Source organism: Polistes canadensis, unplaced genomic scaffold (genome assembly GCF_001313835.1).
Source record: "Polistes canadensis isolate GaletaPanama2010 unplaced genomic scaffold, ASM131383v1 scaffold_172, whole genome shotgun sequence".
Classification (NCBI taxonomy): Eukaryota; Metazoa; Arthropoda; class Insecta; order Hymenoptera; family Vespidae; genus Polistes; species Polistes canadensis.
In genome coordinates, this window is record NW_014569719.1 from 268729 (window position 1) to 287002 (window position 18274).

At 33.8% G+C, this 18274-nt stretch overlaps 1 protein-coding gene across 1 annotated transcript in view; it reads right to left on the reverse strand.

Moving 5' to 3' along the window:
- LOC106789248 overlaps nucleotides 1-16681 on the reverse strand; it is a gene marked incomplete at its 5' end in the record, with an annotated part of 73993 nt that extends 57312 nt beyond the window's left edge. The window contains 1 exon segment of the mRNA XM_014753312.1: nucleotides 16603-16681. Coding sequence (XP_014608798.1) covers nucleotides 16603-16681 — 79 coding nt within the window.
- Between the last annotated feature and the right edge of the window lie 1593 nt (nucleotides 16682-18274).

Genomic DNA, 18274 nt, shown 5'->3' on the forward strand with positions numbered 1-18274 from the left:
AGTTGCTGAAGAAGTCCCAATAAAGGGACGAAACGTCCAACTAAATCAAACATAGTTCTACTTCTTTMATGTCCAAGTTCCCTGTKAAATTTCATCATTRAAAAWTGTAATTTTTGGACGAGAGAAATACTAAATAAATAACAAATAATGTTTCATTTGTCCTATTTTTCGATTCTTTTGTTTTTCTCATCGGTATAAAGAGAGAAAGAGAGATAGAAGAGAATGCAATTAGGGAAAGTCTGAACTCCATGCATATCCAAGTATTTACATCGAAGGATATTTCAGTTTCGTGAGATATAACACACACAGAAAGAGAAAGAGAGAGAGAGCAAGAGAGAGAGAGAGAGAATTGTCGGACGAAGCACGAGCCCAATTATCGCTGAGTATTCATCAATCTGGTAACATTTCCAAGTCCTGAAATCCCTAGACGAATTCGCCACGCGCGAATTCGTAGAAACTGACGTTCGTCGGACAATATTGACGGCAGTTGCAACGCCAGGGAAACTAACTCTTCTCGCGTGTTGCACGCGTACACACTAATGTTCGGCAAACCGGAAAATTACCTCTTCCTAATACTCGTAGGATGTGCTACGAGAGTTCTCTTAGAATCGATTTTCCGAACATAACCTCGAAATAATCGACCATCTTAGAAATTATTTATACGCTAATCAATATTATCCTCTCTAGATTTAATTTCTTCAAGCAAAATCAATTACCAAACAATTGATTATCGAATGATTATTTTCGTAACTGTAAATGGAACACCTAGGTAATTTTCTAGGGTACTTAGATTATCATATAGTTTTATTAACATATTAAATGCGAGAACTAGTCTAACCAATAACGAGAATGATTTTTCTCTTAACGTTTAATTGTTTTCATTAAAATAAAAGGAAAAGAATTTTTAAATGCATTGGAAGAGGTGGAAAAAAATTGAGCGCATATATGCGTCCTCAGTCAAGGAGGATTGCTTTAATTGGGCGCATATATGCGTCCATAGCATTTTAAGGGTTAATTTACATTTTTGGAGTCAACGATAACAAGTCGCGATTGTTTATAATTTTTTCTTATGTTTTTTTTCCTATCGAAATGTATCGTTTCTACGTTCAGGTAAAATACAATCGATATTCTTCTTATTAATTGAAAGAAATGAAGTAAATTGATAAGGAAACAGAGATTTAATCATTGCTAGTATAAATATTGTATAATATATTTCTTTCTCTTTCTTTCTCTTTTTCACTTCTTCCTGGTAGCAAACTTGAGTGCCAACAAATTTCCAATGAAAATGTCGCTTATATCTCGTTCGTGTATTTCCTTTTGATAGCGGAGAAAGAACTCTCGTTGAATCCTCTCTTCCGTAGTGTAGACGTTCACGAAAGGCAAACACAAACACGACGTGGGTAAAATCGAATTTTCTTCTCGATCGCCGGTACATCTTTCATACAACTTAAAAAAAAAAAAAAAAAAGAAACAAACAAACCAAAATAAAAATAGACGTAGAAGAGACGTAGAAGAAAAACTAAAGAATAGAATTTTATATCTCAAGGAACGAAAATTTGTACGTAATAAAAGATGTTTAAAAATATTTATGCAAATCGTTAAATTGTTTTTTATTTTTTAGCATAAAGTGTTGTAATAAAATATAGGTGATCCTTTATATAACACGGTAGATAGGTTCCTAGAAAATACCGTGTTATATGAGACCTAGAATTTATTATTTCAATGTAATTTAGTTTTTAAATATGTTAAGCAAATATCGTGTAATCAAATATCGTGTTTCAAAGATATATACGTGCAATATTTAAATAAAATTTATGCTAAATTATTAATTATAATAATAATTATGATATCGAAGTAACCAAACCGTCGTTTATTTATAATTAACAACAATTCTACAACTCTTGCGTTAATTTATAATTACAAATAAGAACATAAAATAATGTTCTAATCACGAATTGCATAAAACATCGTATGCGACGAGTTCGAGAAATAACAAAAAAATCCGTCATGAATAAGTTCTAGAATTTCCCTATAATTGTATTACATCAAAAAAAAGGACTAGCGTGTCCTTATTCGTCGTTTCGCAAATCCTAACTCACTTTCACGCGACACAGCACACCCTGTCGGCTAATTTAGGAAATAAAATCGGTATCCCATAACCTAACATTTCTCGTACTTGTAACATAAATAGTTATTATTCGGTATCTTTATGATAGAGAACAGAATAGGTTTGAACATATTATGGCAGACTGTTTCAGAATATACTCATTTTGGAGTTCTGATACACAAGCAAGCCACGGTAGCATAAACAGCATTCTCTTTCTCTCCCTCGATGTGTTTCAGTCGGTGAGTCTCTAGTGAAACACCGAAGAGCATATTTGCAGACCAGTCGAGCGAGTTCTATCAACATTTCAGTATCGTTAACGTTCAATTATGTGATTATTGAGAGACTCCAAGCATCTGTGTGGACTTGTCCCTTCTCTCTCTCTCTTCAAACGATCGACACGTGTCTTTGTTCGCAAGGTTTACGGGTAACAAGTACGAAACATCAGCTAATTTTGGTAACAAACGGTTTCCCCTTATCGGATGCTGTTAAAACGTTTATCAAATTATTTTTTTAATTCTACTTGATTATTGTATTTTTTTTTAAATAAATAATATTATCGAAGAGACATATTATAAATTTTTAGAGACACATTTTAGTTGTTATTAATAATAATAAATAATAATAATAATAATAATAATTTCGAATGTGGGAATAAATTAATCATGACGAATAAATGGACGTTGATATTATAATGACTGATCGTGCGATTATCCCCTATGTTGGATATGTCAAATAATAAACAAGAGAAAAGTGGTGGTATTGAAAAGGTAATGTTTAACATTAATTATTTGTGTATAACTGATGGACATTGTTTAACACGTTGACTTCCATTTCAATTATCGGCGGTAGTATCTGTTTGCTAATAATTAAAGCTTGAATCTCGGGAGTGGGAATTATTCGAAGATGATTAATTATACTTTGAATTTGAAATGGTATAAATGGACGATATTTATAAGTACATAGGAATGAGATAGTTAGAAAAAAAAAGTGTGTGAGAGAGAGAGAGAGAGAGAGAGAGAGATATTTTTCATTTTGAAAGGATTTTCGTTAGGTACGATCTTTCAAACGAAAGATCATGCCTTTTGATAGAGAGAGAGAGAGAGAGAAAGAGAGAGAGATCATTGATCGATATTTTGGCTTTAATACCATGCGCGAACGAATGAGTATTACGAGATGCGTTCAATGTCGAGTCGAGTACTAAGAAATAATTTGGGTCAGAGATACCTTTACACGACAGCCGTTAAAAAAAAAAAAAAAAAARAAAAAAAAAAAGAAAAATGAACACACACACACACACATATATATCTGTTTGCAATTGACTCGTCGAGTTGAATTCTGAGAATTTATTTGGGCCAACGATCCCTCTCTCTCTCTCTCTATCTGTGTGTGTCTCTCTCTTTCTACAGATAGTAGGTACATATCGAAAATACACACCTTTATATTATTTATCACAGACCCACATTCTGAGAAATATTTCTATTTATTCGTACGATAAATAATATTTGGCAACGTATTCGATTTTTATTTATATAACTCTAATGACGTAGCGTTACAATTTCGTATAAAAGTTTCGATTAATTGTTTGACTTTAAAAAGTATAAAACGAAAGGTGTAAGTTTTTTTTTTAGAATTATACATTTTTTTTTTTCTATTTTATATTATTATTATTTATTTATATTATTATATTAAATGGTTAAAATTTTTTCTCGATATATTACAAGATTCTAACGAGACGTATAACGATAAGTAAAAGATACAAAATAAGAACAATACAATCATAAGAATATAATGATACAATACTAATAATGATTATTAAAAAGTTTCTAATTAAAATTAGATTAAAATAAACTAACAAATGGGGAGTGGGGGAGAGGGGGTATAGATTAAATAAAACTCTTCGACAAATTATTATTGTTCATTAACAATTTTGTGTAATAATCACATTTGTAATATTAACTATAAATGATAGATAAATACAACGTTTTATTTAACGTTTATTATTATAAAGAGGTTAGGTTAACATACATACATACACACACACACCTATATATATTTAAACGTGAATCGTTACGAGAATATAAGCAAAATGATATAGGAAAGTGATGATATTAAATTTAACGTAATATTAACTGTACGCGTGTCACTAATCAATGTTGTTTAACACCATACTGGGTGAGCGGGGGGAGTATGGGGGTAGTAGGGGGGCCTACCGAGTTATGCTGCGGTTTGTGGTGGACCGAATGTTATCGAGCTACGGCGTATATCGGGATATGAATAGCAGGGAGGAAGGAATGATAACGTGTTAGTGGGTGAATGTGTGTATTACGTGCGTGCCTGAATGCATGCGTGTTACGTATGGGGAAGGGGAACAGGGAACGGGGGTAGAAAGGGGGTAGAAAGGGGTCAGAGGGGAAAAGGGGATCTACTAGCGTACATATCTCTCTCGTCTACGTTCCTACCGTGAAATTAGATATTACTCGGAATATTCTGTACATATATATATATATATATATATATATATATATATATGGGGTTCGTTTAATTATCGCTTCACCTTGCCGATTAACCGTGCGTTTAATGCGACCCGAACACTCGTTTATATACACAATAAGCAAATCCACATTTTCTCGGGGATAAGTAACGTGGTTTTGAAAGATAAATGAATTAATACGATGACAACAACCACCCCCACCCCCCTCCCCAATTTACCTTCTATTCCTAGTCGCGACATTTTCTATTCGTGTATTGCCAAAAATGCATGGTGATGGTGATGGTGGTGGGTGGTTGAAGATGGGTGAGACAACTATGATTATTAGTGTTCGATATAATCAGGTATAGGCTCGTTTAATTAAAATTGTATCTATCGTTTGCGGATGATCTCGTTCTAACTAGTTAGGAGTAGGGGGTTAGTTCGATTCACGAATTCTCGTTTCGAATGAGAAAGAGAGAGAGAGAGGGGGGGGAAGAGTTAAACGACGTTAAACCAATCCCCGTGTGATACTAATTCTAATAGCATTGCGAGCGTATCTTTGGATATTACACGTCTAAAAATTAAAACCAACTTAACAAAGTTTTTTATTTTTTTATATTATTCTAGACCTTATCTTTTTTTTTCTGTTTCCCCCTTTTAATTTATCGTATTTGTAACAACGGATTCTGTTTTGATAACTACCCCAGGCGTGTACTATTTTACAATAAGGAAACATTTAAATGGTTAGTTAATATACAATATATTATATCATACGTATGGTAAAATATTCTTTGATATAATAAGAGAACATTTCTCATCCAGTGGTTTTCCTGTGTGGAAACGTCGAAACGTACAATTTCGATGTTTCTAATCTTGAAGGAATCAACGTGTGGTGGAACGAGGGTGAAGGGGGAACAGGGAGGGGGTCAGGTGAGTGCCGGTAATAAAGCTTGCGTGATATCAACGGCGATAGAAAAGTTGAGACTGCTAAACGATCCTCCTAGTTCGCTTATCCGACCGGTATATGTAAATGTTGACGTGTTTCCTGTTAGAAACACGCACGTTACCTCTCTCAACTCACTCCCTCTCTCTCTCTCTCTCATTTTATTTCTCTCTCTTTCTCTTAACGTGTACACGCTCGTGAACTTACACACTCGGGGGTTTCAAAAGGAAAGTCGTGTTATCTCATGTAAATCTTCACGGTGGCACGATAAGCGTGAATTTCACCGCTTGCTTATTAATATTTATGTCCGCCATGCCGAGTATTATATACGTTAGTACGAAAGTGTAACTATGGGGTTAGTAAATAGTGTAAAAGAATTAAAAAAAATAATAAAAGAGTTAGACGGACCGTACAGGTCTTTACAAAAATGTCATATACAAGTTATATCGGTCATATGTTTATACGGTTAAGAATAAAATTGATTTTAACAACGAGTGAGACTCGTGATATGAAATTTAGGCTATAAAATATAATAAACACGAGTCTGACACGTGGCAAGAAGTATTGTTGTCCGAAAACAATAAGCACGAGTTCTGATACGTTGTTCGGATTAAATGTTAACCAACACGAGTCAGACTCGTGCTCGAAAGTTAGCTAATAGGACAAGGGTTAAATGTTAAACAAATTTCACATGTTTAATCTTAGAACTACAAACATATTTTTGTAACCTTCAAACTACAAATTGGGGTATATATTTACCCCAAGCAAGAGTTTTTTAAGTCCTAAAAACTGTTTTGATAGCAATAATCAGATTTTAAAGTATATGAATTTTTTGTTTTCTTTTTCATGCCAAAGAGAATGGCGAAGAGCAAATTCAATTTTATTAAAGTTTAATCGTTAAAAAATCGATTTAAATAAATTAAATTATTGAAAAACGATCAAATCTTCATTTAATTTAAGTTTAAATCTGGTGTAGAGATATCTACCTTAGTTAACAGAAAGACCACGATTGTCAGATTGTTAAAATTCAATATAAAACAATGTAATAACGTTGGCTGGTCACCGGTGGCCCCCTATGGCGGTAGTTACCAAAAAAAATGAAAATTTTCGATCATCGTTAAAACCCCGGGTTATATTTAAACATGTTAACGGATCTCTGTATGCATCTTTGAAAAGTAGGTGAAACTTGTCGTTAACGTTCTTGTCATTGGATAGACGATTACCATTCGTGCTTAGGAGTGGGGGAGGGGGGAGGGGGGGAAAGTGGACCAATTAAGGGAATTTAGTTCTCGAGGGAGCTGATTTGTATACGCGTATTGGTGCATTAATGTGTTCCCATTCTCTCGATATATTATTTTTCTTGAAGTTATTGTAGGTCAACCGTGTTAAAAATGAATTCTCAACGAGCAAGATGCTGTAGCCTTTTATAACCTGGTTCTGATTTTATCTATCTCTATATATCTCTCTCTCTCTCTCTCTTTCTTTCTTTCTTTAAGGAGGTAACAACGAGAGGGGAGGAATAAGTTAACATTGATATTGGAGATGCTCCAAACACCTTTCCCGAATCGATTCAAACCGTTTCACACGGGGCAAACTATTTTCAGGTCCCTTAATTACTCTCATCCGTCGTTAATCTAAATTAATCTAACGTAACCTCTCTAGATATATTTAGACGTTTATCCTTCGTGAATGAAACTAACGTGTTATGTGTGTGCATACATACAGGCAGGGCTTGGCGTCTCTACGCGTTATATTGCTCACGGATTAATCGTCATTGTGTTGGCCGTTATGATCGCCGGTTTATTTGTAATGTCTACATTTGTCTAATTTAAATCAGGATCATAAAGTATCATTCAAACGGATAAGGAATAATTAATTATGATAATATCTGTAATTCTCATTTAACACCCTTTGCGATCTACTTTAACCGTTTGGGATAAAAAAATCGAAAGAAAAATTTAGGTGAACGTGGTTGTAGTAGGTGGGGGGGTGGGTGGGTGGGGGTAAGAAAGGAAAAGCGAGTAGAGAAGAAAATCGTTTAGCGTAGAAAAAAAATGGGCGAAGAAAACGTTGTGTTCCGTTAAGAGTGCAATTAAACTTGCTTGGGGATGGGGGAAAAGGGGAACGGGGGGACTCATCGGTGTCCTAACGCGAACTCTTTTCGCGCGTTCGCGTTCCTTTTGAAATCATCGCGAAGCACCAGTTATAGTTTCTTTTTTTTTCTTTTTCTTTTTTTTATACTCCGCGCGTCGTTTAAGCACAGTTTGGCCGTGTTCTACTGCGAAATAAGATGTGTGAGAGATAGATAAAGAGTTAAATGGTGCAGAGATGTTGGTAACCGGGTAAGGAAGATATAGCACGTGATACTGCGCGCTCCAGTTAACATCCCATCGTTGAGTTTTCAACAGGGAGTAGGGTTGAATAAGTTGGGAAGAAGGAAAGTGGTCCAGTAAAGGAGGAAGGAGGTAGGGACAGGGGTGGGTAGTTGTTTGGTTGTTTGGTTACCTAGTAAAGGATATAGTTCTGTCTCTAGGGAAAAAGGAAACCGTACTAAAATACCTAGACCCATTAGGTTTATTACTCGGGCCTACCTTCGTTAGTTCTAGGTCAAGAGCATTAGTGGAGATTATCGAATCCCCTAGGCAGAGGAATCGCCGATGAACGTTCAGGATCGGTTCTGACCCAACTGAAATATTAATCCCATGGCTATTACACACATTGGCCAACCGATCGTTTCCTTGATCGTCCCATGGTGCCCGTGTCTATACTCTCCTCTTCCTCCTCCTCCTCCTTTATAGTTCTCTTTATCTTTACCTGACCGATCTACACCAGTCAATATTTAATCATATCGAAGAAAATTTGTTTCGGGGGAGATTCTGCCCCTTTTCTTTTTCTGTTTATTTATGGTAAGAGTTAGAAACTTTTGAATCAGCCGATACTCCTCCTCCTCCCCCTCCTCTTTTTTCATAGTTTTCTTTATCTTTACTTGACCGATCTACACCAGTCAATATTTAATCRTATCGAAGAAAATTTGTTTCGGGGGAGATTCTGCCCCTTTTCTTTTTCTGTTTATTTATGGTAAGAGTTAGRAACTTTTGAATCAGCCGATACTCCTCCTCCTCCTCTTTCTTTATATTTCTTATATTTACCTGACTGATCTACACCCGTCAATATTTAATCATTTGTTTCGGGGGCTTCTGCCCCTTTTCTTTTTCTGTTTATTTATGGTAAGAGTTAGGAACTTTTGAATCAGCCGATAGAATTCGGCCAAGGATTCGAGCGCAACAGTGCCTGCCAGGATAATGGTGCGTGCCAGTGACGTTAATTATGTCCACGTTTCACCCTCTCTGTCATTTTCTCTCTCACTCAATCTCAATCTCACTCTCCCTCTCTCTGTCTCTCTCTCTCCCCGACTACCAATCTACCTCTTTGCAAGTATAATTTTTAAATGTTACTCCCACACAACCGATATTCTGCGAAACACGCATACGCATTAAAATATTGCGCTTAATATGCAAATTTATTTGCCGTAAAAGCGAAACGGCGAAGCGGCATTTGCATCTTCGACTGGAATCGGGTATAACGTATAAAACTTGTGTGTTGGTATTTACATTAGCTCGTGGTTTTCATTGGAAATATACGCACGGGTAAAGGTTTTCCTTTTACGGTCAAGGAAAAATGTGAACATTCTTTTATTTTTCTACCAATCTCTTCGTTCGGAAGTTATTTTTCAGGTTACATATATATATATATATATATATATATATATATATATATAGGTTTATATATTTATATATATATGCAGGTTTATATACATATATTTATACGTTAATCGATCCCCTTTTATCCCATGGGTAGAATTTTTCTAAAAAGGAAATATATATATTGGCACTGTGTTGTTCACTTTTTCAAATTAACTTTTCTTTTTCTTTCTTTCTTTCTTTCTTTTCGATATATAAAAAAAAAAGAAGAACGTTCCTTTTTTTTTTCTGCTCGTAGATAGAACCTCGCGCTGCTCGTCGGACCAACGATGGGAAAATTACAACGTCGAAAATCAGCTGGAAAACTGGATGGAAGAAGAGAAGAAGGAGTAAAGGTTTGAGCGGCCGTCGTACTGAAAATTGTCGCGAAACTGCTTTCTCAGCGGCCGGGAAAAGGCTGATAGGCAGTCGAAGAGGAGACGTCGAGGATGACGAAATGGGAGGAAGGGGGAAGAAAAAAAGGGGGAATGGGAAGAATGAGGAAGGGTTGTCGGAGTAGGAAGAACCAAAGGGAAAAGAAAGAAACGAAAGAAAGTGAGAAAGAGAAAGGGAGAGAATTGAAAGAGTAAAAAAAAAGGTGTGAAGAACTTGCTTTAGCAAAAAGGGTATCGACGTTTCCCACGATGCTATCTGTCGCAGACATCTTACGGATAATGCATCAACCGTTGGAAAATATGTTTTCCACTTTCAACGTTCGTTCCTCTTTTTATTTCTTCTTTTCTTCTTCTTTTTTATATGTTCCGAAGTAAAAAGAAAAAAAGAAAATGGAAAAATGTCAACGTTTGTTCAATAACCATTTTGTTTCGTTCATTTGACAAAAATATCTTTCGATAGTTTCTTCTTTGAGGTTATAGTTCTTTTGGCGCGTTTTTTTGAAACTAATGATGAGAATGAATTTTTACGATGCGCGCGCATCGCGACTAATGTAAAAGCGACACCATGAAGTTAGTCGATATTTATTATGCACGGGTTAAACGATGATTTCAAATTTACTGCATGAAGTAATTCGATATATTTCCCTTACATTTAATGTGGACTGAAATATCTATATTCGGATATTTCTATATACACAACATGTGTTTCACATCGATACAAATAAAAATGATTTATGTTTTTTGAGGTTATTTATTATAATTATTACATATACGATGGTGATTGATATTAAAAAATTGTTAATATCTTCACAAATATCTTCAATAACATTGATTATTTGTGAATATTAATAATAAAAGTCTTTTTTGAGGTTAATTGAGGTATGTATTATAATTTATTAGTTTTTTGAGGTTAACTGAGGTATGTATTATTATTTATTAGTTTTAATTCGTTTAATTTCTTCTTTATAGTGATCAAGAATGTAGGTTGAAAATGAATAAACTAAATAACATGATGTGCAATATTTTTTATGCCTTAACCATACGATGACAATTTTCTAATTTTAATCTAAGAACAATAATAAGTAGAATAGCAATATTCTGTTTAGTTAAAATACTTTACTGAATAAAATATATGTATTATATTGTTTTTTAATTCAATTTATGATGCTCTGCGTCTCTTTTTATATTTTTTATATTTCATAGTTAAGTTTCATGTGAATTATTATGCGAATAGAATCCAACCACAGTTAGAAGAAATAAGCAAGACATGAATCTATTAATATATAAAAATAATAATCTTGCTTTTGAAAGAAACAAATATTATAATTCTTTTAAAAAATATTTATTCAACGCATTAGAAAACTTATTCACTCCGCATAGGTGATCAATCATTTTACTAGAAGAGAGAACGCATTATTTTCAACAACGATAAGAAGAAGCCAAAGATACTGAAATCATAAAAGATTTTGGAAGACACCGTTTTCTTTTTATTCACACTAGGAAGAAACTATGCGCATTAATATTTTATCATAAGAATTGAAAAAGTAAATGCACTTTAGTTATTTATCAATTATTTTCTACAATAATTCTTATCCAACTATAATGCAACTTTTTGACCAGTATTAGTATACATTTAAATTTCAAAATTTCTAAAATTAATGCAGAGAATTATAATGCCTATTACTATCGTTACAAAAATGTATTTAACCAGTTAACCGTGTCGATCATTTAGCAAAGTGCGCCCTAGTGTGTTTCGCGATAATCAACCGATGACGGATATAGTCGTCAAACACAGAGTAATTGGCGCTGTTGAAATATTCGGTCAAAAAGACGACTTTATTTTAGAAAATGAATGAATTTATGAGTAATATTTAAACAATGGATCAACGTAAAGCTATATTTACACATAATTAACGAAAAACTTAAAAAAAAAATCAAATATTTAACAAACAAACAAACAAACCAAAATTTTTTTGTTTTTGTTTTCTTTGGTTAGACGGCGCGGACATCATCGCAGATGGAGAATCTAATATACTTTGTTTTTTTTGGGTATGACACGTCAAAATAATAATCGGGATAATCAAAGATCTAGTGTCCAACTCAAATTATCTATAATTTTCATTTGTTTATTTCATTTCGTCCTGACCCCTAAACATTCTAAACGTATTAATATTTATGAATATAATTTAGTTTTCGTCAGAATTACAATTTAAATATCAAATTGTATGAAACTTTTACGCATGACGGATATAGTCGTCAAACACACTTAACTGGTTACAAGAAAGTATCCATCACAAACAAATGAAGAACAATGTAAGGCCTATAGGTTATGAAAAAAAATGTTTTCTTAAGCAAATGAAGTATATCATTTTGTTTTATTAACGAAAAACTAATAACGAGTACAAGAAATGCAACAAAAAAATTAGAAAAAGTAAGAAAAATAAGAAGACAGTATCGTAGGTCTGACTGATATCGGACTACATCACTGTGGCTGGCAGTATCGTCGGTTTTACTACTGCAAGTAGTAAGTAGTACGAGTCGAGTAAGACGAAATGGTTCGCTATCGCGTTTCCCCCCTTTCCCCCGTCCCCCATTCGCTTATGCGACCGTTTACGAGCGAGGAGTGAGTGTATTCAAAGAAATGCATATTATCGTAAAATCTATTATGGCAAATAAATCCACGTTAAAAATGGCTCCTATCTTTCTTACGATATACCATATTTATACAGTCGATATTAATTTTCTTTAAGTTATTCGAACGAACGTGACGATTTGACTACTATTACTACTACTAATAAAAATAATAATAATAATAATAATAATAATATTTATTTATTGAGATGAGCTTTTTTTACAAAATGATTTTATAGAAAAATTTCAATAAAATAATATAAAATATTAATACACGAATATAAAATATAAAAAAATAAATTAACATGGGTGTCTACTTATAATAAGAAAAAATTCCATTTCACAATGTTTCATATTACGCGAGGCATAATTAATCAAACGTATTGTTTGTTTAAATATTATATTGAAACAATGTGTCAGATTGTTAAAGAATGACGATTTAAATATGTTCATTCTAATAGAAAATACGGGCGTGTCCAAGTGAAATAACTCAATGTGTCGACTGACAGAAAGTTAGAGAATAAAAGAAGAGAGAAAAAGAGAGAGAGAGAGAGAGAGAGAGAGAGAGAGAGAGTATTTGATAGGACGTGTGTGCCGTATCGAATAAAAGTAAAAGACAGAGTCGATGGAACGTCGTTTAACTGTACGAAACGAAACGAAATGGCGTATTTCGTTTAGTCTCAGTTTAACGTCGAAAGATCGAGAATATTTTCACGATGAGAATACCACCGCGAGGGGTGGAATTGAAAAAAAGTTTTATTCGATCTTACTATCAAACAACCAACCAACCAACCAACCCCTTATTTTCTCCCTTTTTTACCCCCGTTGGATAGGGTCCGTCCCTTTTTCAAGCACACGTACTGTTAAAAGAAGCTTCTAGGGGCTAGCTACGAATTTCACGATGTTTTCGAACGTGCAGTTATTTCCTAGATACCAAAGTGTGTTCAACTATCAGAGATACAGGCTTGAACATATGTGTATGTGTATATATGTACACGGGTGTATTCTCTTATATACACCATATATGCATACACCCACCCTTCTCATTCTACCCCTTTCATCCTGTTGATATTCTCAATACGTATTGTATGTACATATATGCAAACTCGGATAGGGATCTATATACGAGTATGGTTCTTCTAAGCTTCCATGCATATATTTGTTCTATCTATCTTTACACACACACACACACACAGACATATATATGTATATACATATACCAGATGACGAATACAATAGACCCCAACCGTGTGTGGCGATTCTAACGGCGTCAAGTGTCTTTGCCTCTCGAAGTTCTCTCACCTAACCGAAGACAATTCAAACGACGACGATGACAACGACAACGGTAATTCTGCGTCCCGAGATGCTTTGGTATTAAATGACCTGACAGTATAAAGCTGACCGGTACTTTAACGAACCGTTTTGAATACAATCCATGGTGGTGGTGGTGGCTAGGGGGGGCAAACAACGAGAGTCAACATTATTTTCTTCGATCTTATACGCTTGTATTGAACGTGAGAGATATAAAACTGGATTATCAAACGTTTCTACGAACAAACGCGAGTTCTGGATTCAAGATGTGTTAATTAGAAATTCAAAAAATATAAATAGGTAATAGGTTTTATTCATTTCTTTTGACTGTTATGGATATATGCGTTTGATGAATGTTAACAGCTTGTATTAATTGTAAAATAATGTAATATTAGTTTATTTTATTGAATCTAATCACACGTGAAAAATTATTACTTTGTAATTATTTAAATTTTAGCTAAAAGTATTCAGTAAATATTTCTAATGATTGACGAGAAAACAATGATATTTTTATTCAAAGAATTAATACAAATTAAACGTGGAAATTAAAATAAAAAACGAAATGACTACAATCCAAAAATGAATCCTAATATTTCTACCAAAGTATATTACATATTCCTAGAATAATTCTCTAACAGTTTAATATGTTCACTTGTTAAATATCACGAGAACGTCTCGGTGACTTAAGTCTCCTAATTTTAATGATCCACTTTACGGTCCTGTTGTAAATTCATAATGCTTTTGATTACAAGTCACCGACTAGTGTTAACTACTTGCAACATATATCTAGGATTTCTTAAACCCTTTTAAATACATCTCTCTCTCTCTCTCTCTTTCTTTTTATGAGTTATTCGTATTATATATGTCGAGAAACAAAAATAAGGAAGAAGAAAACATAAAAATAGAACAGAATAGACGAGTTCTCGTAATTCTCGTAATGCTCGTTATAATATCTCGTAAGGATTAAATTTATATAGAAAGAGAGAGAGAGAGAGAGGAATGGTGTCGTCAATGTGCTTCGCGAAGTGAACTTTATCGTTATCCGGTATATCAATAACAACACCGATGAATCAGGATCGGATTAAAAGACTTAGCGTTCATCGATGCGCACGAATGCACATTATTTGCTTAACACGATAGTACGCGTTATATAAAGGTGAGGGTTTCGATGGTGGGAGGGTGACTGAGGGTGGGGAAGAAAACAAAAATCATTTAGGAGAGAAAAATTGATTTATCCAATAGATTCTTCCCCTTCCCAACCCCATCCAATTCGTAGAAAAACTTATTACGATAAATATGATATTTTAGAAAAAAAAAATGTGATAAAATTACTTACTTTTAAAGAAATACCTCGAAAATTTGCTTTTACAGTTGGGCTAACATTTGAGTTATCTATATATATAATATATATATCAAGTATAGTAGCTTTTTGGTGTAGTGTACACGTCGTTTTGTTCTACCTACATTCACGGTCACGTATTTCCAGTAAAACACGTCTTCGGTTGGTTGGCAAGGCTTTTGGTCGAAAGTGGGTAGAGCTTAACGGCATGAGAGAAACGCGGGGAATGAACCAACCCCCCCCTAAACCCCCCTAAACCTACCACCCACCCACCCATCTAACCCCCCAAGAGTTTAGCGTCTGTTTCGCGACTATCTTCTCCTCTTCTTGTTACCGAAAAGCAAAAGAGAGAGAGAGAGAGTGCGAGTTTATTCTCGGATAAGGCCACCTTTCACGAGAGGGAAAGGTGAGAAGAGGATTTATGTGTTGGCTGTGACAAAGTTCTCGATTTCGTGACTCAACGCGAAAGCTCTGATCCACGTGATCCTTGACTAGATGGCAACGTGTGTTGCGAGTCAACTCGATTGTCTTTTCTATCTTCTTCTTCTTCATCTTCTTCTAGCATTTTATTCATCTCTGTTTAGTTTTTGTATTCGAGCAAACAATCATTCTTAAATCTTTTGATACTAGGCTGTATCAACAATCGTGACTACGCTTAGGTGACATCAATGTTTATTTGTTGATATAACGAATGAATTTATTCTATAGTAATTTTTAGAAAATGAAACATGTTTCCCTATTGTTTATTGTTTATTGATATGATTTTTGGGCTCTGGAATTTAATTACCTAAGGGTTACAAGATACAAGAGTTGTATAGTGTACAATTAAATTAACAAATTAATAATATATATTGTGTATATATATATATATAAAATTCAAAGCAGCTAAATTAAAAAATTCAAAATATCAAATTAAAACTTAATTTTTTTAATTTTTAAATCTAAGATTTAAAATTAAAAATTTTTCATACTTCAAACTTCAAACTAGAATTAACTCATTTTCTTTTATTATTTATTATACAATGTTAACTGTAAATTCAAGGATTAAGTTTTTCTTTATTATTTGCGTAAGATGTTAAAAAATTTATTAATTCTAATTTTTTTGTAATAAATAATTTTCTCTTTCCTGTATATATTTAAAAATTAAGAATTGTGAAAAAAACAAAATAAAAACAAATAAAAAAAATTATTAAAAAAAACTTCCCCAAAAAAGGATCGAACCACTAACTAGCAAAACGAGAAGCGAGTACGCTACTACTTACGCTAACGTGCCACTTAAAAAACAGTTGCATTTAAGATAATATAAATATGTATACAAAAACTTTAAAACTTTAAAAGCATTTTTCTTAAAATCGGCTTCGCATTTTGATAAAATACTTTACCACATTAACACCCTAAAGGTATACTACTAATATACCAAAGCTCGTTAAAACACAACCGTAAGGTCTCCTTGTTAATTTTAAAATTATACTATTCGATATGACAACTACAGAATTTAAATTTTTCCGACAAAGTAGACTCGAATTCGAAAGGGTTACAAATAAAAACCAAAAATATCATTTCCCTTCTTTTATCATTTGGAATAATATAATAACTAACGTGTACATTGTTCTAAAATATTTTTCTAATAAATGAATGAAATATTTGTTGTTTTCGATTAACTTACCAATCGTTTCCAGTTTTGGTAACGTTTTGACGTTTTCGTCCGGTCTGATGAGGTTTCGGTTCGGCCACCATATTGACGTCTGAAAACAAACAACAGTAAGCTTGTTTAATACTTCATTTATTTATCTATACACCCCTAATTTTCAATTGCGAATTTTTACGCAAATGCATATCCCATATTAATATTTAGAAAAATATGCAATAATTTATCGCATATGATAAAAAACATTAACCCAATCAACTGGGATAATTATTTTCCCATTGAAAGTATCTTCATGACCGATTAGGAAAATCTTCCATTTTTAATTTAATCACAACTTATGTGTGATTTTTATTGTAAGACAATAATTAGATAATGTCAAGATTCACATAGTCGCATTGTAAATGTCCGAAATAATAATCAAACCAGAACAAATCAAAATATTCGATCTTTCACCGATATATTATTCGGTATATGTCGACATTATTCAACCATGTGAATCTTGACAATCTATCAAATTTCGGTTTTTAACACTAACACATATACCTATATATTTTAAATATTTTTCCTTCATAAATGTCATATGATATGTATATTAATCATACATAAACATCAACAGAGAGAGACAGAATGAACGTATTAAATAATCATATCTATATACATATATATATACAGAGTGAGTATAGTGAAGAGGGATTCGTTTCCATTTTACGTGTTAAGCGTCAAACGAGGGATAAAATACAGAATAATAGCTAGAGGTGGTGAGTGTGGGGGAGAGTGGGGGGGGCTGGGGGGTGGGAAGAGTGGTGGTAATTAATACCGGCTGACGTTATCTAAGAGAAAACGTTTGAAAATTCTCTTCGTCATTCCGACGAACGTGAGATAATACGAGCATAAGAGGAGATCTTTAAAACCAAAAGGCAAATGACCGAAACACGAGACATTACTATGAAAAGAGGATGACGTTAGCTGTCCTGGTCTTCGTTCTAGTGTTGGTGTTGGTGCTGGGTACGTACCCAGGGTGCTGGTTCTACGTATGCAGACGATGTTTTACCGGATTCTCATTTCATTTATGAAATAACGTGTCGTAGGGTAGCAGCAGCACCAACACCAGTAGCAGTAGCAGCACGATAACGCAGAAATTTCTCCTCTTGGGTAGAAAACGCGACGAGGAGGGGTGAGGAAGGGGGAAGTGGGGATTGGGAATGGGGGACGGGGGGGGGAGGGAGGGTACAGGCCCGGCAAATTAATAAAGTGTAAGGCGACAGGAACGCTTGAGAGTTTCTGCAAACAGTTATTAATTTCGTCCCTTTGAAACACGATTGTGTACAGTAGTCGCTGTGGAGATACCACTAAGGTGGATAATGGATGCGCTCAAGTGATCAGAGAACCGGTTGAGCCATTCTGTCACCATAATATATCCTTTTTACTCTCTCCACTATACTACTATGACGAGAAAAATAAATGACAAGGTTGGTGGTGTCTGTATTATATATAGGTGTACCTTTTTATACTGCTACACACAAGTAGTATAAGTAAATCTGGGTATACGTAAAGGGTGCTGTTTTATATTTATATTTCAATTCATATATTTATGTTTTAAGAATACGAGATTTTATCGTTTTTTTTTTGGCTTTTGTATAAATATAAAATATTATGTGTATAGTGAAATAAAGAATTTATTTTTCTCGAC